The 18,835-nt window shown below is 35.5% G+C and overlaps 2 protein-coding genes across 2 annotated transcripts in view; both read left to right on the top strand.

Moving 5' to 3' along the window:
- Window positions 1-18,835, top strand: part of LOC117343528 (polypeptide N-acetylgalactosaminyltransferase 5-like) — a 190,618-nt gene that overhangs the window by 3,930 nt on the left and 167,853 nt on the right. Inside the window, exon 2 of the mRNA XM_033905909.1 lies at window positions 14,770-14,822. The gene's annotated coding sequence lies outside the window, so the exon portion shown is untranslated. The remainder of the gene's footprint in view (window positions 1-14,769; window positions 14,823-18,835) is intronic.
- LOC117343310 (dentin sialophosphoprotein-like) lies at window positions 13,359-14,612 on the top strand. Its single transcript, XM_033905652.1, has one exon. It carries the CDS (start codon window positions 13,359-13,361, stop codon window positions 14,610-14,612), a length of 1,254 nt encoding a protein of 417 aa, XP_033761543.1.

Raw genomic sequence — 18,835 nt, 5'->3', positions numbered from 1 at the left:
TGCTGAGTGGTTAAGGTGTCCCGACACTTTATCACTAGTCCTTGATCACCTCTGGGTTGTGAGTTCGAAACCCATGTGGGGCAGTTACCTGGTACTGACCATAGGTTGGTGGTTTTTTCTACGGGTACTCCGGCTTTTCTCCACCTCCAAAACCTTGCACGTCCTTAAATGACCCAGGCTGTTAATTGCTAGGATGCTAAACAATTAAAATAAACCCAAAACATGGCTGAAGGTTTGCTACATAGATATGTGTGTATGTGAGAGATAACAGGGCTATGTCTCTATAGTGTCTAAGCTGATTGATCTGGCACCGACAGTGTGATTTTAAAATGCGTTTTGTGGTGCCGACTGCAGAAAGAGAGTGTTGAGATGCTGTATTGATAAAGCACTCTATTGATTCTGACGTCGATACCAAATCACATCTAGTGGTTATTAGTGGTTCACAATGACAGGGCATTAATGTTTGGTGTTAACGTCGGACAACCGAGAAACTAGTATACGTAACCGTGATAGTTTTCACAGATTTTCCGTGATCCTTGATAGATTTTACTGTTGTGTTATCGGGATGTAAACTGATTATCCGTTTGTGGTCTGAGTCTGTCAAAACACACGTGACGTGATACAAAAGTTTGTTAAAGGATGTTTAAGGAGCAGATATATATATATAACTTTCCTTTTTTGTGATTGGAATACCTGGAATGTCAATGTGGATCATATTCTAATAGGTTTGTATAATCAGTAAAGTATTTTCTTTTAAATAGCCTATATGCGCTATTGGCTCACAATTAAAGATTCATAGATGATATATATAACTTATAATTAATACGTATATATATTACAAATTGATTCTACCAGATACACCTGTATAGGTACAAATTAGTTCTATCAGATATAAATGTAAAGTATGTATGTGATATATAACTGGTAATATATAAATCTTCTGGATATACCTGTACAGGTAAAAAAACTACTAGATACGTACATATATACAATTCTTTGTGAGATACACCTTTACAGGTACAAATCTACTAGATACACCTTTACAGGAACAAATCTACTAGATACACATGTACAGGTACAAATCTGATAGATACACCTGTACAGCTACAAATCTGATAGATACACCTGTACAGGTACAAATCTACTAGATACACCTGTGCAGGTGCAAATCTGATAGATACACCTGTACAGGTACAAATCTGATAGATACACCTGTACAGGTACAAATCTGATAGATACACCTGTGGTATAAATTTACTAGATAGATACACCTATACAGGTATACATTCACTAGATAGAATCACTACGGGGGGTGGAGACACAAAGTCCCTCTAGGTAGAATTCGGTACTGATCTTGATGAAACAGCTGTGGATCCTAGTAGATACCGAGGTCTCACATTAAAATCCAGGTAATAAGTATAGCAAGAGTGAGTCCAACACCGTGTTTCTCCCAAAAATTTATTCCTTAAGTTGTTTGCATGTTTCGACTGTTAGACTGATAACGACTGTCTAACAGTCGAAACATGTAAACAACTGCAGGAATAAATTTTTGGAAGAAACATCATGTTGGACTCACTCTTGCTATACTTAATTCACTAGATAGATACACCTGTACAGGTACAAATCTGATAGATACACCTGTACAGGTATACATTCACTAGATAGATACACCTGTACAGGTACAAATCTGATAGATACACCTGTACAGGTATACATTCACTAGATAGATACAACTGTACAGGTACAAATCTGATAAATACACCTGTACAGGTATAAATTTACTAGATACAGGAGGATAGTAGAAAGGATGATATCAGATCAAGAAGAACAAAGTTGGTCCGAGGTGGATATTGAATGAAAAACTTTAAGATGAAAAAGTGAAATTTGACTTTTGAAATTGGTAAAAGGCACATGGATATACTGTACTGGAAGATCTTCTATTACCTGTTGTATCTATGCCTTCCCCCTTTATGAAGGGGAGGTAGATACCCTGATTTTTCTGGAGTCCATATTCGATTCAGAAATAACCAGAACAGGTGATTTTGTATCAAATTAATTGTGTTGACACACCTCCGCTAAAGTAAAGACAAATGATTGTCAAGATTGGCTTGAGACACCATTTCAGCTTCAGTAAAGACTAATGATTTTCTAGCTTGGCTTGTGACGCATTTCTACTAAAGTAATTGACTAATGATTGTCTAGATTGGCTTGAGACACATCTCAGATAAAGTAAAGACTAATGATTGTCTAGATTGGCTTGAGACACATCTCCACTAAAGTAAAGACTAATGATTGTCTAGATTGGCTTGAGACACATCTCCACTAAAGTAAAGACTAATGATTGTCTAGATTGGCTTGAGACACATCTCAGCTAAAGTAAAGACTCATGATTTTCTAGATTGGCTTGAGACACATCTCCACTAAAGTAAAGACTATAATGATTGTCTAGATTGGCTTGAGACACATCTCAGCTAAAGTAAAGACTAATGATTGTCTAGATTGGCTTGAGACACATCTCAGCTAAAGTAAAGACTATAATGATTGTCTAGATTGGCTTGAGACACATCTCCACTAAAGTAAAGACTAATGATTGTCTAGACTGGCTTGAGACACATCTCCACTAAAGTAAAGACTATAATGATTGTCTAGATTGGCTTGAGACACATCTCAGCTAAAGTAAAGACTAATGATTGTCTAGATTGGCTTGAGACACATCTCAGCTAAAGTAAGGCTAATTATTGTCTTGATTGGCTTGAGACACATCTCCACTAAAGTAAAGACTAATGATTGTCTAGATTGGCTTGAGACACATCTCAGCTAAAGTAAAGACTAATGATTGTCTAGATTGGCTTGAGACACATCTCCACTAAAGTAAAGACTATAATGATTGTCTAGATTGGCTTGAGACACATCTCCACTAAAGTAAAGACTAATGATTGTCTAGATTGGCTTGAGACACATCTCCACTAAAGTAAAGACTAATGATTGTCTAGATTGGCTTGAGACACATCTCCACTAAAGTAAAGACTAATGATTGTCTAGATTGGCTTGAGACACATCTCCACTAAAGTAAAGACTAATGATTGTCTAGATTGGCTTGAGACACATCTCAGCTAAAGTAAAGACTAATGATTGTCTAGATTGGCTTGAGACACATCTCCACTAAAGTAAAGACTAATGATTGTCTAGATTGGCTTGAGACACATCTCAGCTAAAGTAAAGACTAATGATTGTCTAGATTGGCTTCAGCGTAAATGGTGTTATATTATTATTTCTTTAGTCAATGCTTATTGTCTGTTGTGTGGGGTTCTAAGTATACACATGGCAAAGGTCGATAGTTTACATGAGGAGCGTCAGAGAATTGTGGCAACAAAAACAGTCCATAAGTTTTAGTCAAGTGAGTCAGCTTGACAGCTGTATTATGATGTGGCCAGAAACATAATGTAAAATTTAGTCTTCTGTAGCTGCATTTTATTTCAGTGAAAGTTTTCATCTACTCAACTTGCCCATTGTCTGTGGTCCATGGTCTGTCCATCTTTCTGTCCATCTCTAAATCCTTTAATTGTTACCACTATTTCTCAGAAAGAACCAAATGGACCATTTTCATATGTAGATGTCCTTTGGTCCCTTGGTTGTTAAATTTTGAGGCCGATTAGAAAGCAAAATGGCTGATAGGTGGCCATTTTGAATTTCGACAGTTGAAGTTTGTTTCCGCTATTTCTAAGAAAGCACTTAATTGATCTTTCCCATTTGATATGAGTCTGAAGAATAAAAGTACAGTAGATTTTTGTCGATCTGTTATATATGTAAAAAAAAAAGAGGAAATAATTAAGAACAAAGAAGAGAAAAGATCAATCTTGCCTAGAACCAATGAAGAACTTTAGGTGTCAAGATCCCTCTGGGATCTCTTGCCTGTCAAGCACCCCAACAAGAATTAGACGTGAATCTTAGTCTCTGGTGTGATGAGGAAGATCGCCTGTCGAGCACCTAAACAGGAATTGTACATGTACGAAAATCTCAGGTGTGATGAGGAAGAATACCTGTCGAGCACCTCAACAGGAATAGGACCTGGGTCTCTGGTGTGATGAGGAAGATTGCTCTGAATTATCAGCTGTGTGACCTTAATTCTTCGATATGTTCCTTGTACAAATATTTAAATTAGATTTTTGTAGATATGGTACAATGTGCACAATAATGTCCGATAATATGAACAGGCACTCTTCTACATTACATAACATGTCATGTTTAATACACTTTTAAAAAAATGTAGTGAAATGTTTAAGGCTCTATCTTCCAAATTGACAGAGTTATGTCCCTTGCTATTTAGGGGAAATGGAGAGATTCTGCAGCTATATTTTGACACATTTGCGTGACCTTATAACCATTTATGATATAACGATAATGAATATTTTATGAAAGAAAAATGGCCACAGTTTCGTCATTTCATTTTTGAAAATTAGAAATTATTAGATGATATTGTGTCGGTACCCTATAGTCTTTCCATAGCATAAAACAGCAAATAGATGAAAGAAAAGAAGAAAATTCTTAATTAGAGATGATTACATTGTCCAAATTGAAGAGAAAGGCTAGTATGTTTAGCTAGAAATCATGGATTTAAATTAAGTGACCTTATTAATGACTGAACAGAATAGATTATAGGAAAGTATGTTAACTTGCACATGAATGCAAGTTATTGCTAAATTATGTGTATATATAATAGATATCTCACGGTATTCGTGTAGATGAATTGGGCAGGTCTTTAGCAGGCGTGAAACATGGTATGTCAAAAAGGAACATAAATCTACACCTGTATTCCTGGTGACATGACAGGTAGATATTAATAAAATACATAAATCCCTCACAGGTGAAAGTGACCACTGAGCATGTCGGAGCTGGTTTGCCGTAATATATGGAGACCTGCTGGCAATAGAAAGTTTGTGGTTATATTAGGGGACATGATCTTTCCCCACTACATAAGTATAACATGTTCATGTTATAGGATAAGGGTGTGTTCTTCTATAAGGTTAGAGATAGGATCTTATTGTTCTATAAGGCTGTATTAGAGATAGGATCCCATTGTTGTATAAGGTTGTATTAGAGATAGGATCCCATTGTTCTATAAGGTTGTATTAGAGATAGGATCCCTCTGTTCTATAAGGTTGTATTAGAGATAGGATCCCAATGTTCTATAAGGTTATATTAGATATAGAATCCCATTGTTCTATAAAGTTGTATTAGAGATAGGATCCCTCTGTTCTATAAGGTTGTATTAGAGATAAGATCCCATTGTTCTATAAGGTTGTATTAGAGATAGGATCCCATTGTTCTATAAGGTTGTATTAGAGATAGGATCCCATTGTTCTATAAGGCTGTATTAGAGATAGGATCCCATTGTTCTATAAGGTTGTATTAGAGATATGATCCAATTGTTCTATAAGGTTGTATTAGAGATAGGATCCCATTGTTCTATAAGGTTGTATTAGAGATATATAGGATCCCATTGTTCTATAAGGTTGTATTAGAGATAGGATCCCAGTGTTCTATAAGGCTGTATTAGAGATAGGGTCCCATTGTTGTATAATGTTGTATTAGAGATAGGATCCCATTGTTCTATAAGGTTGTATTAGAGATAGGATCCCATTGTTCTATAATTAGTTAAGGTTATATTAGAGATAGGATCCCATTGTTCTATAAGGTTGTATTAGAGATAGGATCCCATTGTTCTATAAGATTGTATTAGAGATAGGATCCCATTGTTCTATAAGGCTGTATTAGAGATAGGATCCCATTGTTCTATAAGGTTGTATTAGAGATAGGATCCCATTGTTCTGTAAGGTTGTATTAGATATAGGATCCCATTGTTCTATAAGGTTGTATTAGAGATAGGATCCCATTGTTCTATAAGGTTGTATTAGAGATAGGATCCCATTGTTCTATAAGGTTGTATTAGAGATAGGATCCCATTGGTCTATAAGGTTGTATTAGAGATAAGATCCCATTGTTCGATAAGGTTATATTAGAGATAGGATCCCATTGTTCTGTAAGGTTGTATTAGAGATAAGATCCCATTGTTCTATAAGGTTGTATTAGAGATAAAATCCCATTGTTCTATAAGGTTGTATTAGAGATATGATCCCATTGTTCTATAAGGTTGATATATTAGAGATATGATCCCATTGTTGTATAAGGTTGTATTAGAGATAGGATCCCATTGTTCTATAAGGTTGTATTAGAGATAGGATCCCATTGTTCTATAAGGTTGTATTAGAGACAGGATCCCATTGTTCTATAAGGTTGTATTAGAGATAGGATCCCATTGTTTTATAAGGTTGTATTAGAGATATGATCCCATTGTTGTATAAGGTTGATATATTAGAGATAGGATCCCATTGTTTTATAAGGTTGTATTAGAGATAGTATCCCATTGTTCTATAAGGTTGTATTAGAGATAGGATCCCATTGTTCTATAAGGTTGTATTAGAGATAGGATCCCATTGTTCTATAAGGCTGTATTAGTGATATGATCCCATTGTTCTATAAGGTTGATATATTAGAGATAGGATCCCATTGTTCTGTAAGGTTGTATTAGAGATAAGATCCCATTGTTCTATAAGGTTGTATTAGAGATAGGATCCCATTGTTCTATAAGGTTGTATTAGAGATATGATCCCATTGTTCTATAAGGTTGTATTAGAGTGGGATCCCATTGTTCTATAATGTTGTATTAGAGATAGGATCCCATTGTTCTATAAGGCTGTATTAGAGATAGGATCCCATTGTTCTATAAGGTTGTATTAGAGATAGGATCCCATTGTTCTATAAGGTTGTATTAGAGATAAGATCCCATTGTTCTATAAGGTTGTATTAGAGATAAGATCCCATTGTTCTATAAGGTTGTATTAGAGATAGGATCCCATTGTTCTATAATTAGTTAAGGTTATATTAGAGATAGGATCCCATTGTTCTATAAGGTTGTATTAGAGATAGGATCCCATTGTTCTATAAGGTTGATTAGAGATAGGTTCCCATTGTTTTATAAGGTTGTATTAGAGATAGGATCCCTCTGTTCTATAAGGTTGTATTAGAGATAGGATCCCATTGTTCTATAAGGTTGTATTAGAGATAGGATCCCATTGTTCTATAAGGTTGTATTAGAGATAGGATCCCATTGTTCTATAAGGTTGTATTAGAGTGGGATCCCATTGTTCCATAATGTTGTATTAGAGATAGGATCCCATTGTTCTATAAGGTTGTATTAGAGATAGGATTCCATTGTTCTATAAGGTTGTATTAGAGATAGGATCCCATTGTTCTATAAGGCTGTATTAGAGATAGGATCCCGTTGTTCTATAAGGTTGATATATTAGAGATAGGATACCATTGTTCTATAAGGTTGATATATTAGAGATAGTATCCCATTGTTCTATAAGGTTGTATTAGAGATAGGATCCCATTGTTCTGTAAGGTTGTATTAGAGATAAGATCCCATTGTTCTATTATTAGTTAAGGTTGTATTAGAGATAGGATCCCATTGTTCTATAAGGTTGTATTAGAGTGGGATCCCATTGTTCTATAATGTTGTATTAGAGATAGGATCCCATTGTTCTATAAGGTTGTATTAGAGATAGGATTCCATTGTTCTATAAGGTTGTATTAGAGATAGGATCCCATTATTCTACAAAGCTGTATTAGAGATAGGATCCCATTGTTCTATAAGGTTGATATATTAGAGATAGGATCCCATTGTTCTATAAGGTTGATATATTAGAGATAGTATCCCATTGTTCTATAAGGTTGTATTAGAGATAGGATCCCATTGTTCTATAAGGTTGTATTAGAGATAGGATCCCATTGTTCTATAAGGTTGTATTAGAGATAGGTTCCCATTGTTTTATAAGGTTGTATTAGAGATAGGATCCCTCTGTTCTATAAGGTTGTATTAGAGATAGGATCCCATTGTTCTATAAGGTTGATATATTAGAGATAGGATCCCATTGTTCTATAAGGTTGTATTAGAGATAGGATCCCATTGTTCTATAAGGTTGTATTAGAGATAGGATCCCATTGTTTTATAAGGTTGTATTAGAGATAGGATCCCATTGTTCTATAAGGTTGTATTAGAGTGGGATCCCATTGTTCCATAATGTTGTATTAGAGATAGGATCCCATTGTTCTATAAGGTTGTATTAGAGATAGGATTCCATTGTTCTATAAGGTTGTATTAGAGATAGGATCCCATTGTTCTATAAGGCTGTATTAGAGATAGGATCCCGTTGTTCTATAAGGTTGATATATTAGAGATAGGATACCATTGTTCTATAAGGTTGATATATTAGAGATAGTATCCCATTGTTCTATAAGGTTGTATTAGAGATAGGATCCCATTGTTCTATAAGGTTGTATTAGAGATAGGATCCCATTGTTTTATAAGGTTGTATTAGAGATAGGATCCCATTGTTTTATAAGGTTGTATTAGAGATAGGATCCCTCTGTTCTAAAAAATGTTTGTGTTAGATATATATATATATATATATATATGATACCTCTACTTGAGATTTACCTGTCCTGTAAAGGTTTACCTGTTGAGATTTATCTGTCCTGTAGAGTTTTACCTGTTGAGATTTACCTGTCCTGTAAAGTTTTACCTGTTGATATTTACCTGTCCTGTAGAGATTTACCTGTCCTGTAGAGTTTTACCTGTTGAGATTTACCTGTCCTGTAGAGTTTTACCTGTTGAGATTTACCTGTCCTGTAAAGTTTTACCTGTTGAGATTTACCTGTCCTGTAAAGGTTTACCTGTTGAGATTTACCTGTCCTGTAGAGTTTTACCTGTTGAGATTTACCTGTCCTGTAAAGGTTTATGTTTGTTTACTTGTTTTACCTGTCCTGTAGAGTTTTATGAATAGATCAGAGCTCGAGGTTTACCTGTAGATAATGCTACACATGCCCAGTCTGACATACATAGAGATCCTATCAGGCATGCCTCTGACAAAGTTTGACATTTGACCTCAGGATGACCTTAATAGTTGACCTTAAGTATGAGTTCAAGTCTGAGGTCACAAGATGTCTGCTGACCATAGATATTACCTGATCCCTGTCAGCTGAGACAGGTTTAGGAGACAATATGTATAAGTGAGTGGGTAACCGAGTATTAATTAGATTATTCTTCACACTTGTATGATCACTGCAGTAATTTATAAGGATAGAAACAGGTAACTATACTGTAACAGGAGAGAAAGAATGCAAAGACAAGTCTAAGACTTAAACCCAGGACCTCTGAACGCCAGACAGATGCTCTTAACATTCAAGCTACCTTGCCACCAGCGTCCTTCCTGTAACAAAAGTCTTTGACCACGAAGACACTCGACACTCTATACCACCTTACCTGGGTATTGAGTTGGGTGCCAAATGTGTAAATATAACAGTAGAGAAAGAATACAACAACCAGATGTAGGACTCTAACCCTTGACCTCCATACCCTAGATGGACGGTCGATCAAGCCATGAGTTACCTGGCCACTGGTGTTCAGCCCACTCCAGATACACTACAATATTTGTCTATAGCTATAATCTTCATTTACTTTACATCAAGTCCCTATAAGAAGTTACTTACTGTATCAACTTCTACCATTCACTCATATTTGCCCAGTTGGAAGTGCTCAAGAGGTTTTAATATAGGAAGTACCCATGTAGAGAAAACCCACTTGGTCAGGTAGATCGACCTTCCTTTGAATATCTAATCGGGGAGCCAAACTCTGTGTTTTGAATACAAACGTAGCATATTGCTCTGGTAGTACATATAGCAGTAGCACATTAAGCTGTTTGCCTACATGACACTGTCATTCATATCAACTATAAATACCATTACAAGACAGTTCATGCTTAAATGTATACAAGCCACACCGACCCACCCTGTTCGCACTACTCGGTAACTCCCCATTTTTCTTGATATTACCTATAAGATTCAGTAATACAACAGTAGAATTTTGTTAATGCAATTAATGGCGAAAGAACAAAGAAAATTCCTGTCAAGCTCCCTGATAAGAATTGAAAATATCTATAATCCTGGTCTCCAGCATGGAATTATATCCCACTGTTCTGCTGACTGATCCAGAGAAGCATGCTCCGTCAGCTGATGGACTCGTGACAGGGGCTGTATTCTCCAGATACCTTATAGAACTTGAAGTATCTCCCATGCATGCTATACTAGTTATATTTTATTATGTATAGCTTTGATTGCTGGATATAACGGTTATTATGGATGGAATTTAAGATAGGAGACCGTCTTTTCTTAATTAATTAATAAGGCAAAAAGAGCATTAAAGCATCAATTAGTTTAATTATCTCCCAGCTTTGGGGTCCATTGTCAGATACGGAGATATCGTTTGTGCCAAGAAGTGATTACTATATAGGTATATATTGGTGAAACTGATCACGCTTCCTGCAGGTATAGATAACCGATCTCTTCAACAGGTAAGGTAATGATCAACATCTCTCCGGTGAGTAAACACTTGTCGCAAGACAATCATCACAACTCCACAGGTGAGGCTGAAAGGCTTTCTCTGTCCTGAACACTGATTAATGCATGTAGATGATGTTCATTAATTCATGGTGGGCAGTGAGGCAGAAGATTCCTCTAAGAGAACTCGTAATATAACCTCTCAAACCAGGACTACTTCAAATGCCTGAAAGTTGCTCGGCATATTCAAACTCTCTTCTAGATCATAGCTTTAATCCTAGAAATTTTTGCCCAGAACCGGTCTGTAATAATTATATATATTTAGGTAATTATCCTATACTGTATAACTTGATATGTTTATGTGTACATCTTGTCATGCTTTGGAGCTTTCAAATTATTTTTGGGTACAAACTTTTGTGGTCAGCCCATGCAAAAGTATTACAATAATATGCATAACAATATTTATTGTATTTATATTTGTGGTTTCATAGCAACCAAGAAAACAACGAAAGTTTATATACAAGAAATGTTTCATACCTATTATAAATATATACACAGATTGTCACAGTAGTATGAAGATTGTCACGTACAGTTGATTACAAAATGGTATCAACACTGGATTATTATTTTAAATAGATTTTAACAAGGATATCGATTATAATAGATTTTAACAAGGATATCCCAGCCTATATGAAAGCTGGTGAACAGCTTATTTCCAGCAGGTCCTCAGGTAAAGATCTTAATTTCTTAGAATTTGTGTTAAAAAGAATACATATAATATATAATGGCTATATGATGTTTTACATCATATGTAAAAGTGGAAAGAAAAGGTCACCTTACTACATTGTAGTTGAAGCTAGGAGAAATTTCCCTTAGCCTATATATATATATAAATATACAGTATATTTGTTCTAATGAGTCCCCTTGTCAAATTACAAATTCTCCATATCTGATTCATCTCTCAGACCTCTTAATTTTTTACACCAACTTTGAGGTACCTCATGACCACAGTCTGTAAGATTTGTATTGGGCTTTATTCAAACTTAAGATGTACATTATATATAAGATACATAATTGTATTAGATATCCCGGCATCACAATGGTGTTTGAAAGAAACATCAATTTGTATGAATCATAAATGAGGCTGTCATCTGGAAGATATTCTGAGTCAATTGTGGAACTGTTGAAATTTGTTTGTAATACGAATATGTTTGAAATAAATTGTACACTGGTCAAAAAAAATAGATAGCAATTGAATTTCATGATGTCAAATTGTTTGAGTGATTTATGGAACACATATAACATATTTATATGTATTACAAAGCTTTTCTTACTCCATTTTCAAATTAATCACAATGTCGTTGTCCTCTTACAATGAACGCACCTGCATTGACATCTTCTGGATTAAAAAAAAAAAATGGACGCCAATAGCTAGTTTCTGATTGGTGGAAATTTAAATGTTCAATTTTCAACCAAATTTGGTGTTGAGTTTTAATATGACTATATATAGTAACAATATTGTGATTTCTTTAGCTTCATTGATTAGCAACTGCGGGCAGGATAGTTTGGGAGACTTGTATAACGGGTCTCGTTACAATTACAACTTATCACTCCGATCCCTGCTATCCCTGCGGTGCTGTACATTGATCAAGTAGTGGCGGTAATACGGTGTCTCCGTGGTACTGTGACAAGTTAAACTGCACTCTTCAACAAATTCCAATCACAAACATATCTGCTTTGATGTTTAAATTGCTTATTAGCACTAAATCTTGAGAGTGAGAAAAGGAGTGAACTTGGTTTGTATTTTCTTTCTCCGATCTAATTGACATCAAGTGTTTTTTTGAGTTTGATAGCTGAATGATTGTATGACGTATGGTGGTGAGGCGCTGCAAACTGATTACACCTTCCTGAAGTCAAGCTACAGACTTCTTTTTTTTATTCTTGTAATACAATTGGCTGATTTTAATTAAAGTGATATTTGACATCTGGCACAACCGGGATTAATTTCATGAATGATACCGTCGTAATATGTGAAGTATAATACATCAATAACTAGACAATATATTGCAGTGATAGAATTTGTTATTGAATGTATGCAAATGAAATCAGTCTTTTATTTTATTCTGGCCCTCCCAAACCCAATCCCATGTCACTCAAATATATATTTTAAAAATTGGTTAAGACTAGAATTCCATATTAATATTCCGCATTTTATTTATGCTGAACGATATGATTCTATATGGAAGCCTGTTTTAAAGAGTACTGCATTCAGGCCCTATAGTGTAAATGTGTGTGAATGAGCCAACTTTAAACATTTTGAGGAGATGCAGAAATATGTTCATAAGATCATATATAGATGATGATGCTGGATAATGGTGAACTGGAGATCATCACTTTCTGTTTGGTATGATAATTGTCAGTAAGACAATGCACAGAGGACTGTGAAATGCACTTTAAATTGAGCTATTGTTTTAAGATTTAAGAGGTTTGTGGCTGGAGTAAATCTGATATGTTGAGGTAAAGGGAAATGTGGTTGACTGTGTCATTTCCTATTTATGCTTGTTTACCAAGGATGAGGAGTATACATACATTTACATAATGATAAAATGGTTCGTTATGATTAACCCTTTCAGTTCTGAATTCAACACTGACAACAGGGACATAAACACTGACAATATTGATGTAAATACTGACAACAGGTTCATATAAACACTGATGACAGTGACGTAAACACTGATGACAGTGACGTAAGCACTGATGACAGTGACGTAAACACTGACGACAGTGATGTAAACAGTGACGACAGTGACGTAAACACTGACAACAGTGACGTAAACACTGATGACAGTGACGTAAACACTGATGACAGTGACGTAAGCACTGATGACAGTGACGTAAACATGTACACTGACAACAGTGATGTAAACACTGACAACAGTGACGTAAACACTGATGACAGTGACGTAAACACTGATGACAGTGACGTAAACACTGATGACAGTGACGTAAACACTGATGACAGTGACGTAAACACTGACGACCGTGACGTAAACACTGACAACAGTGATGTAAACACTGACGACAGTGACGTAAACACTGATGACAGTGACGTAAACACTGATGACAGTGATGTAAACACTGACAACAGTGACGTAAACACTGATGACAGTGACGTAAACACTGATGACAGTGACATAAACACTGATGACTGTGACGTAAACACTGATGACAGTGACGTAAACACTGATGACAGTGTCGTAAACACTGATGACAGTGACGTAAACACTGACAACAGTGACGTAAACACTGATGACTGTGACGTAAGCACTGATGACAGTGACGTAAACACTGATGACAGTGTCGTAAACACTGATGGCAGTGACGTAAACACTGATGACAGTGACGTAAACACTAACCACAGTGACGTAAACACTGACGACCGTGACGTAAACACTGACAACAGTGATGTAAACACTGACGACAGTGATGTAAACAGTGACGACAGTGACGTAAACACTGATGACAGTGACGTAAACACTGATGACAGTGACGTAAACACTGATGACAGTGACGTAAACACTGATAACAGTGTCGTAAACACTGACAACAGTGACGTAAACACTGATGACAGTGACGTAAACACTGACAACAGTGACGTAAACACTAACCACAGTGACGTAAACAGTGACGACAGTGTCGTAAACACTAACCACAGTGACGTAAACAGTGACGACAGTGATGGTAACAGAGACATAAACACTAACGACAGTGACGTAAACACTGACAACAGTGATGTAAACACTGACGACAGTGACGTAAACACTGACGACAGTGACGTAAACACTGACAACAGTGATGTAAACACTGACGACAGTGACGTAAACACTGACGACAGTGACGTAAACACTGACAACAGTGACGTAAACACTGACGACAATGATGTAAACACTAACCACAGTGAAGTAAACAGTGACGACAGTGACGTAAACACTAACAACAGTGACGTAAACACTGACGACAGTGATGGTAACAGAGACATAAACACTAACGACAGTGACGTAAACAGTGACGACAGTGATGGTAACAGAGACATAAACACTAACAACAGTGACGTAAACACTGACGACAGTGATGTAAACACTGACTGCATGTAGCACTGACAAGTGACATTAACATTGATGAAGTGACATTTTAATTAGCACTACATATCTCTGAAATAAAGGGCTTCAGCTGTATATAAAATGACAGCATGTGTTTTCCATGTAGTTCTAATTCTAGACCTGCAACTGATGCTGAGCTTCTGTTTTGTAGGATGGAGGTTAGCAGTACCAGAGGAATGCCAAAGGTTCCATCTACTATTTAAGGTAAAATTGATTTTCCTTAGAACCTGCATGAATACATACATACACAGTTTTCATGATAAAAGAAAAAAAAAACAACATTTTATTGTTTGTTTAAAAAAATTCTTTTCCTTGCAGAAAGCTTCACATCAATCTCTTAGAAAGGTTTATCTTTTCCATAGTTTAAATCCTTTCATCCCTCGATCTGTAATATTTGGTTTGTCTTTATTTGATCTTGGATCAGTCTAATGAGGTTTTAGGAGGGATGAATGTTGATATTTTGGATTTTAAAGTGAAAAGAGCATGCAACATGTGTATATCAATCATGAGACACAAACTTATTCAGGAAGTGAAAATAAGTAAATGTCAATCTCAGATGGGTTTTCTAAGATGGAACAAAAAATTCCTGAAGTAGATTATGTAATATAAAGGAACTCAAGATCAGAACATGGAGCATTTATTTTGTTTTTTTTGGCGAAGGTCTCTCAAACTCTTGCTATATTCTGACAATGACATTGATTTTACTGTCGGAGTAGTGTATAAGGCTATGGATGTTTCAGAAGTACAATACTACACCGCCCACCTACAATTTGATAGTTGTAGACTTGTCCCGTTCGGTTGCCAAGGTTAACGATGCTTTCATCCAACTGACAGTATAGTTACAGAAATCATTGCATATACAAAGACATACATGTAATCATTTAGAAATGATGAAGTACATTCTATTAAGATAAAAACCGTTTACATGTAATTTGTCAAAGTTTTACATGGAATATGAGAGGTTCTATACCAAATTACCAGGGATATGTCTTTGAATCTATTAATAGTCTCGATTGATGATAATTGATCAGATTCTAATGATGAATATTGAATAGAGAGTCAGTAAGAATGAAATTATTTTACCAGCTTGTCGACACAGTAATGGTTTTTAATTCAAAACTATAGCAATAAAATGTCAAAGGAAGTAGATTGCCTAGAAATAATGAAATAAAAAAAAAAGGTAGTGAAAAGTAGTCTTGTGCCTGATGCATACTACCAATACATAAATATACCCAATGTACTGTATTTATCCTAAAATAAGCCTCCTCCCCTAGTGTAAAAGTTTAGTACCATATTTATCCTCAAATAACCCCCCTAAACTTACACTAGTAGTAGTGTAAGTTTAGTAATAAAAATTGGGTAGGGCTTATTTCAAACCATATTATCTTATTATTTCAAAGTTGATGATTCTGAAATATAGTGGATGTTTTTGGGTTTTTTTTGTGGATAAATAAGGCAATATTTTCGTATCCTGTTCAAGTGTCCTGATCCTTAACATGTGAAAGTATTAGTTGCTAATTTCACATTTGTTTATTCTGTTTTGTCATGAAATATATTCCTGTCATATTATTTCATTCCACATACATGTACAGGATTTCAATATTTCTTACATCTGTAGATGTGTTTCTTAATTAATTAGCATGCATTATACACTTTGCTAAAAAGGGTCATTTCAGGATTCAGATATATATGAATAATGTTATAAATTTAAATACTTTCCAAACTAGTTAACAAGTCGTGAGAAAAATTTAATTTCCTGGTACTAAGCGGGAATAATAATTATCTCTTGACTAAGAATCTGTAACATCCCAGCCCTGACTTGTTCCACGGTTAGGATTAAATTACCATGGGTTTGAGATAACTCTATCTCCCTCAGTTACAGGTAATAAACTTTATGAGCCTATCTTATATCTACATTACATTGTCTATGATAGGTACCTGCGTTGTGTTACATCATTGTCTTTGTAAAACCTTTGTACGAGGAATTTTACTACTTCGAAACCTGACAATGCTGACTCTGGATTTTAAGGGCATATTTGTTATATCTGAATCATCATTATTATAATTACCTCAAAAGACATTATATCTCGTCTTTTAACCTGATTTGATCATATAGTTGAAATATTATCTGACTAATCCCTTCTGCGATTTCACTGCGCATTTTACAAGTACTTTTACATTAAAGCGCCAATACTGAATTTTCACCGAAAGCACAAAAAGAAAAAGGCACAATGACAAAGATCTTAAGACTATAGGTTTCCACTCTGTCTGTCTGTCTTATGTATATGTAATTCCACAGATCATCAATTACTCTAGCACCTTTATTCTTTGAGGGATTTTGATCAAACTTAACACAATATAAAAGGACCATGAAATCTTCGACAAGTTGAGTTTAAGGGTTTTTAGGTCAAGGTCAAGGAAAATGTTATAAGGGGTCAGAAGGGAATATGTATTGTTGTTACAATTATATCAATACCCAGTATGCTTGGATATTTATATGTATTTGATAGTTGCGCCTTCCATGTGTCTCGAAACTTTATCACTAGCCCTCCACCTCTGGGTTGCGAGTTCGAAACCTACGTGGAGCAGTTGGCAGGTACTGATCATGTCCGTAGGCCGCGGCGGTCACAGGTTTTTCTCCAGGTACTCTGGCTTTCCTCCACCTTCAAAACCTGGCATGTTCTTAAATGACCCTGGCTGTTAATAGGACACTGAACAAACCAAACCAAACCAAATGCCGTCCACATTTGGATGTCTACATGTATATCTCAATTTGCATATCATATAGCTTTACAACTGTAACAGTCTGGTTGTGCAATGAATTGTATATATATATTAAGTCAAATGATATTTGTTGTGGGATATCACTTTTTTTTGAGTGAGTTTGTCACCCAATAAAACACAATAGTTGTGTTGATTTAATGTATTTTTCCTGGAAATTGTAGAATATCATTGTTTATTGTCATGGTTTAGCCTTATTTTGACACAAATATGAACGGAGGAATTCTCTTGGGAAGTTACTGGAGATATAATGGAACGTCACATGTGTCTGGAATATTAATGTGAGAGGAATCCAAACTTGTCCCCAGAAAGCACATGTGGTGGTCGGCAGGTGAATATTTATACCTTAGCAGGATCCGGATTAACTGATGAGTTATACAGTAACAAATAATTTGGACATTATCATGCTCTGACCAGGACAGAGAACTATGTTATACATACATGTATATCATATGATATATGCCATCATTTATATAGATCTTCCCTGGAATATATTCCAGCAAATATTCCTAAAAAAAATTATACTTTTCTTGAATTTCCGATCTGGTCAGCTGTAGGCTCGGGGTTAACATGTGTCCCCATGAGTGTTGAATGTTGAAGTGTGTGTCTGTTGCTATCATCATCAAGTTTAACTCCCTTGGGGCTTGGTTTCATGTTTGTTCTGATACAGACAAGAGATAAGACTACATTGTGTAAATCTTCAGCTGTTAGGCTCTAGGGGCCTTCCTCCTAACATTTACAACACAGCTGCATTTGAGGTATTTCGCTGTAATTGTACGTATAGTCCTGACATTCTGGTTTGTATAAGGATATTTTCTGATCCATGTAGTATAATGCTGTTAATTATGTTATACAGTGTACAGGAAAACCATTCTTTATTATATAACATGACTACAAGCCATTTAATTGTGATAATGTATTGCTGTTCCGTAAGATATGATGCAGCATATTCAGCATCCTTGTATAGCATACAGTGTATGATGTTATAAATGCATGATGTCGTGCTAGAGTTTTTGTAAGTGGCAAGTGAATGCATTGATTCTTCGATCATTGTTATAGATCAGATTCGGATGAATTTGAAATACATTTGTAGTTATATAGGCATGATTCTGATTTTTCGTTGTAAATAGAATCTAAATTTGTTCATGCGCTGATCAATTTATTAAAGCATGCAATCACCAAAGTGTTATTTCATAATTAACTTGAAATGGCTGAAAGAAAATGACATTGTTGTGTGAGTGTTGAAGTATTGTCTGTAGAAAATGGCATTGTTGTGTTGGTGCTGTATTGTCTGTTGTTGTGACGTGCTGTATTGTCTGTTGTTGTGACGTGCTGTATTGTCTGTTGTTGTGTTGGTGCTGTATTGTCTGTTGTTGTGACGTGCTGTATTGTCTGTTGTTGTGACGTGCTGTATTGTCTGTTGTTGTGACGTGCTG

The sequence above is a fragment of the Pecten maximus genome, chromosome 15 (genome assembly GCF_902652985.1).
Source record: "Pecten maximus chromosome 15, xPecMax1.1, whole genome shotgun sequence".
Lineage (NCBI taxonomy): Eukaryota > Metazoa > Mollusca > Bivalvia > Pectinida > Pectinidae > Pecten > Pecten maximus.
This window is presented reverse-complemented; position numbering and strand designations above follow the sequence as displayed.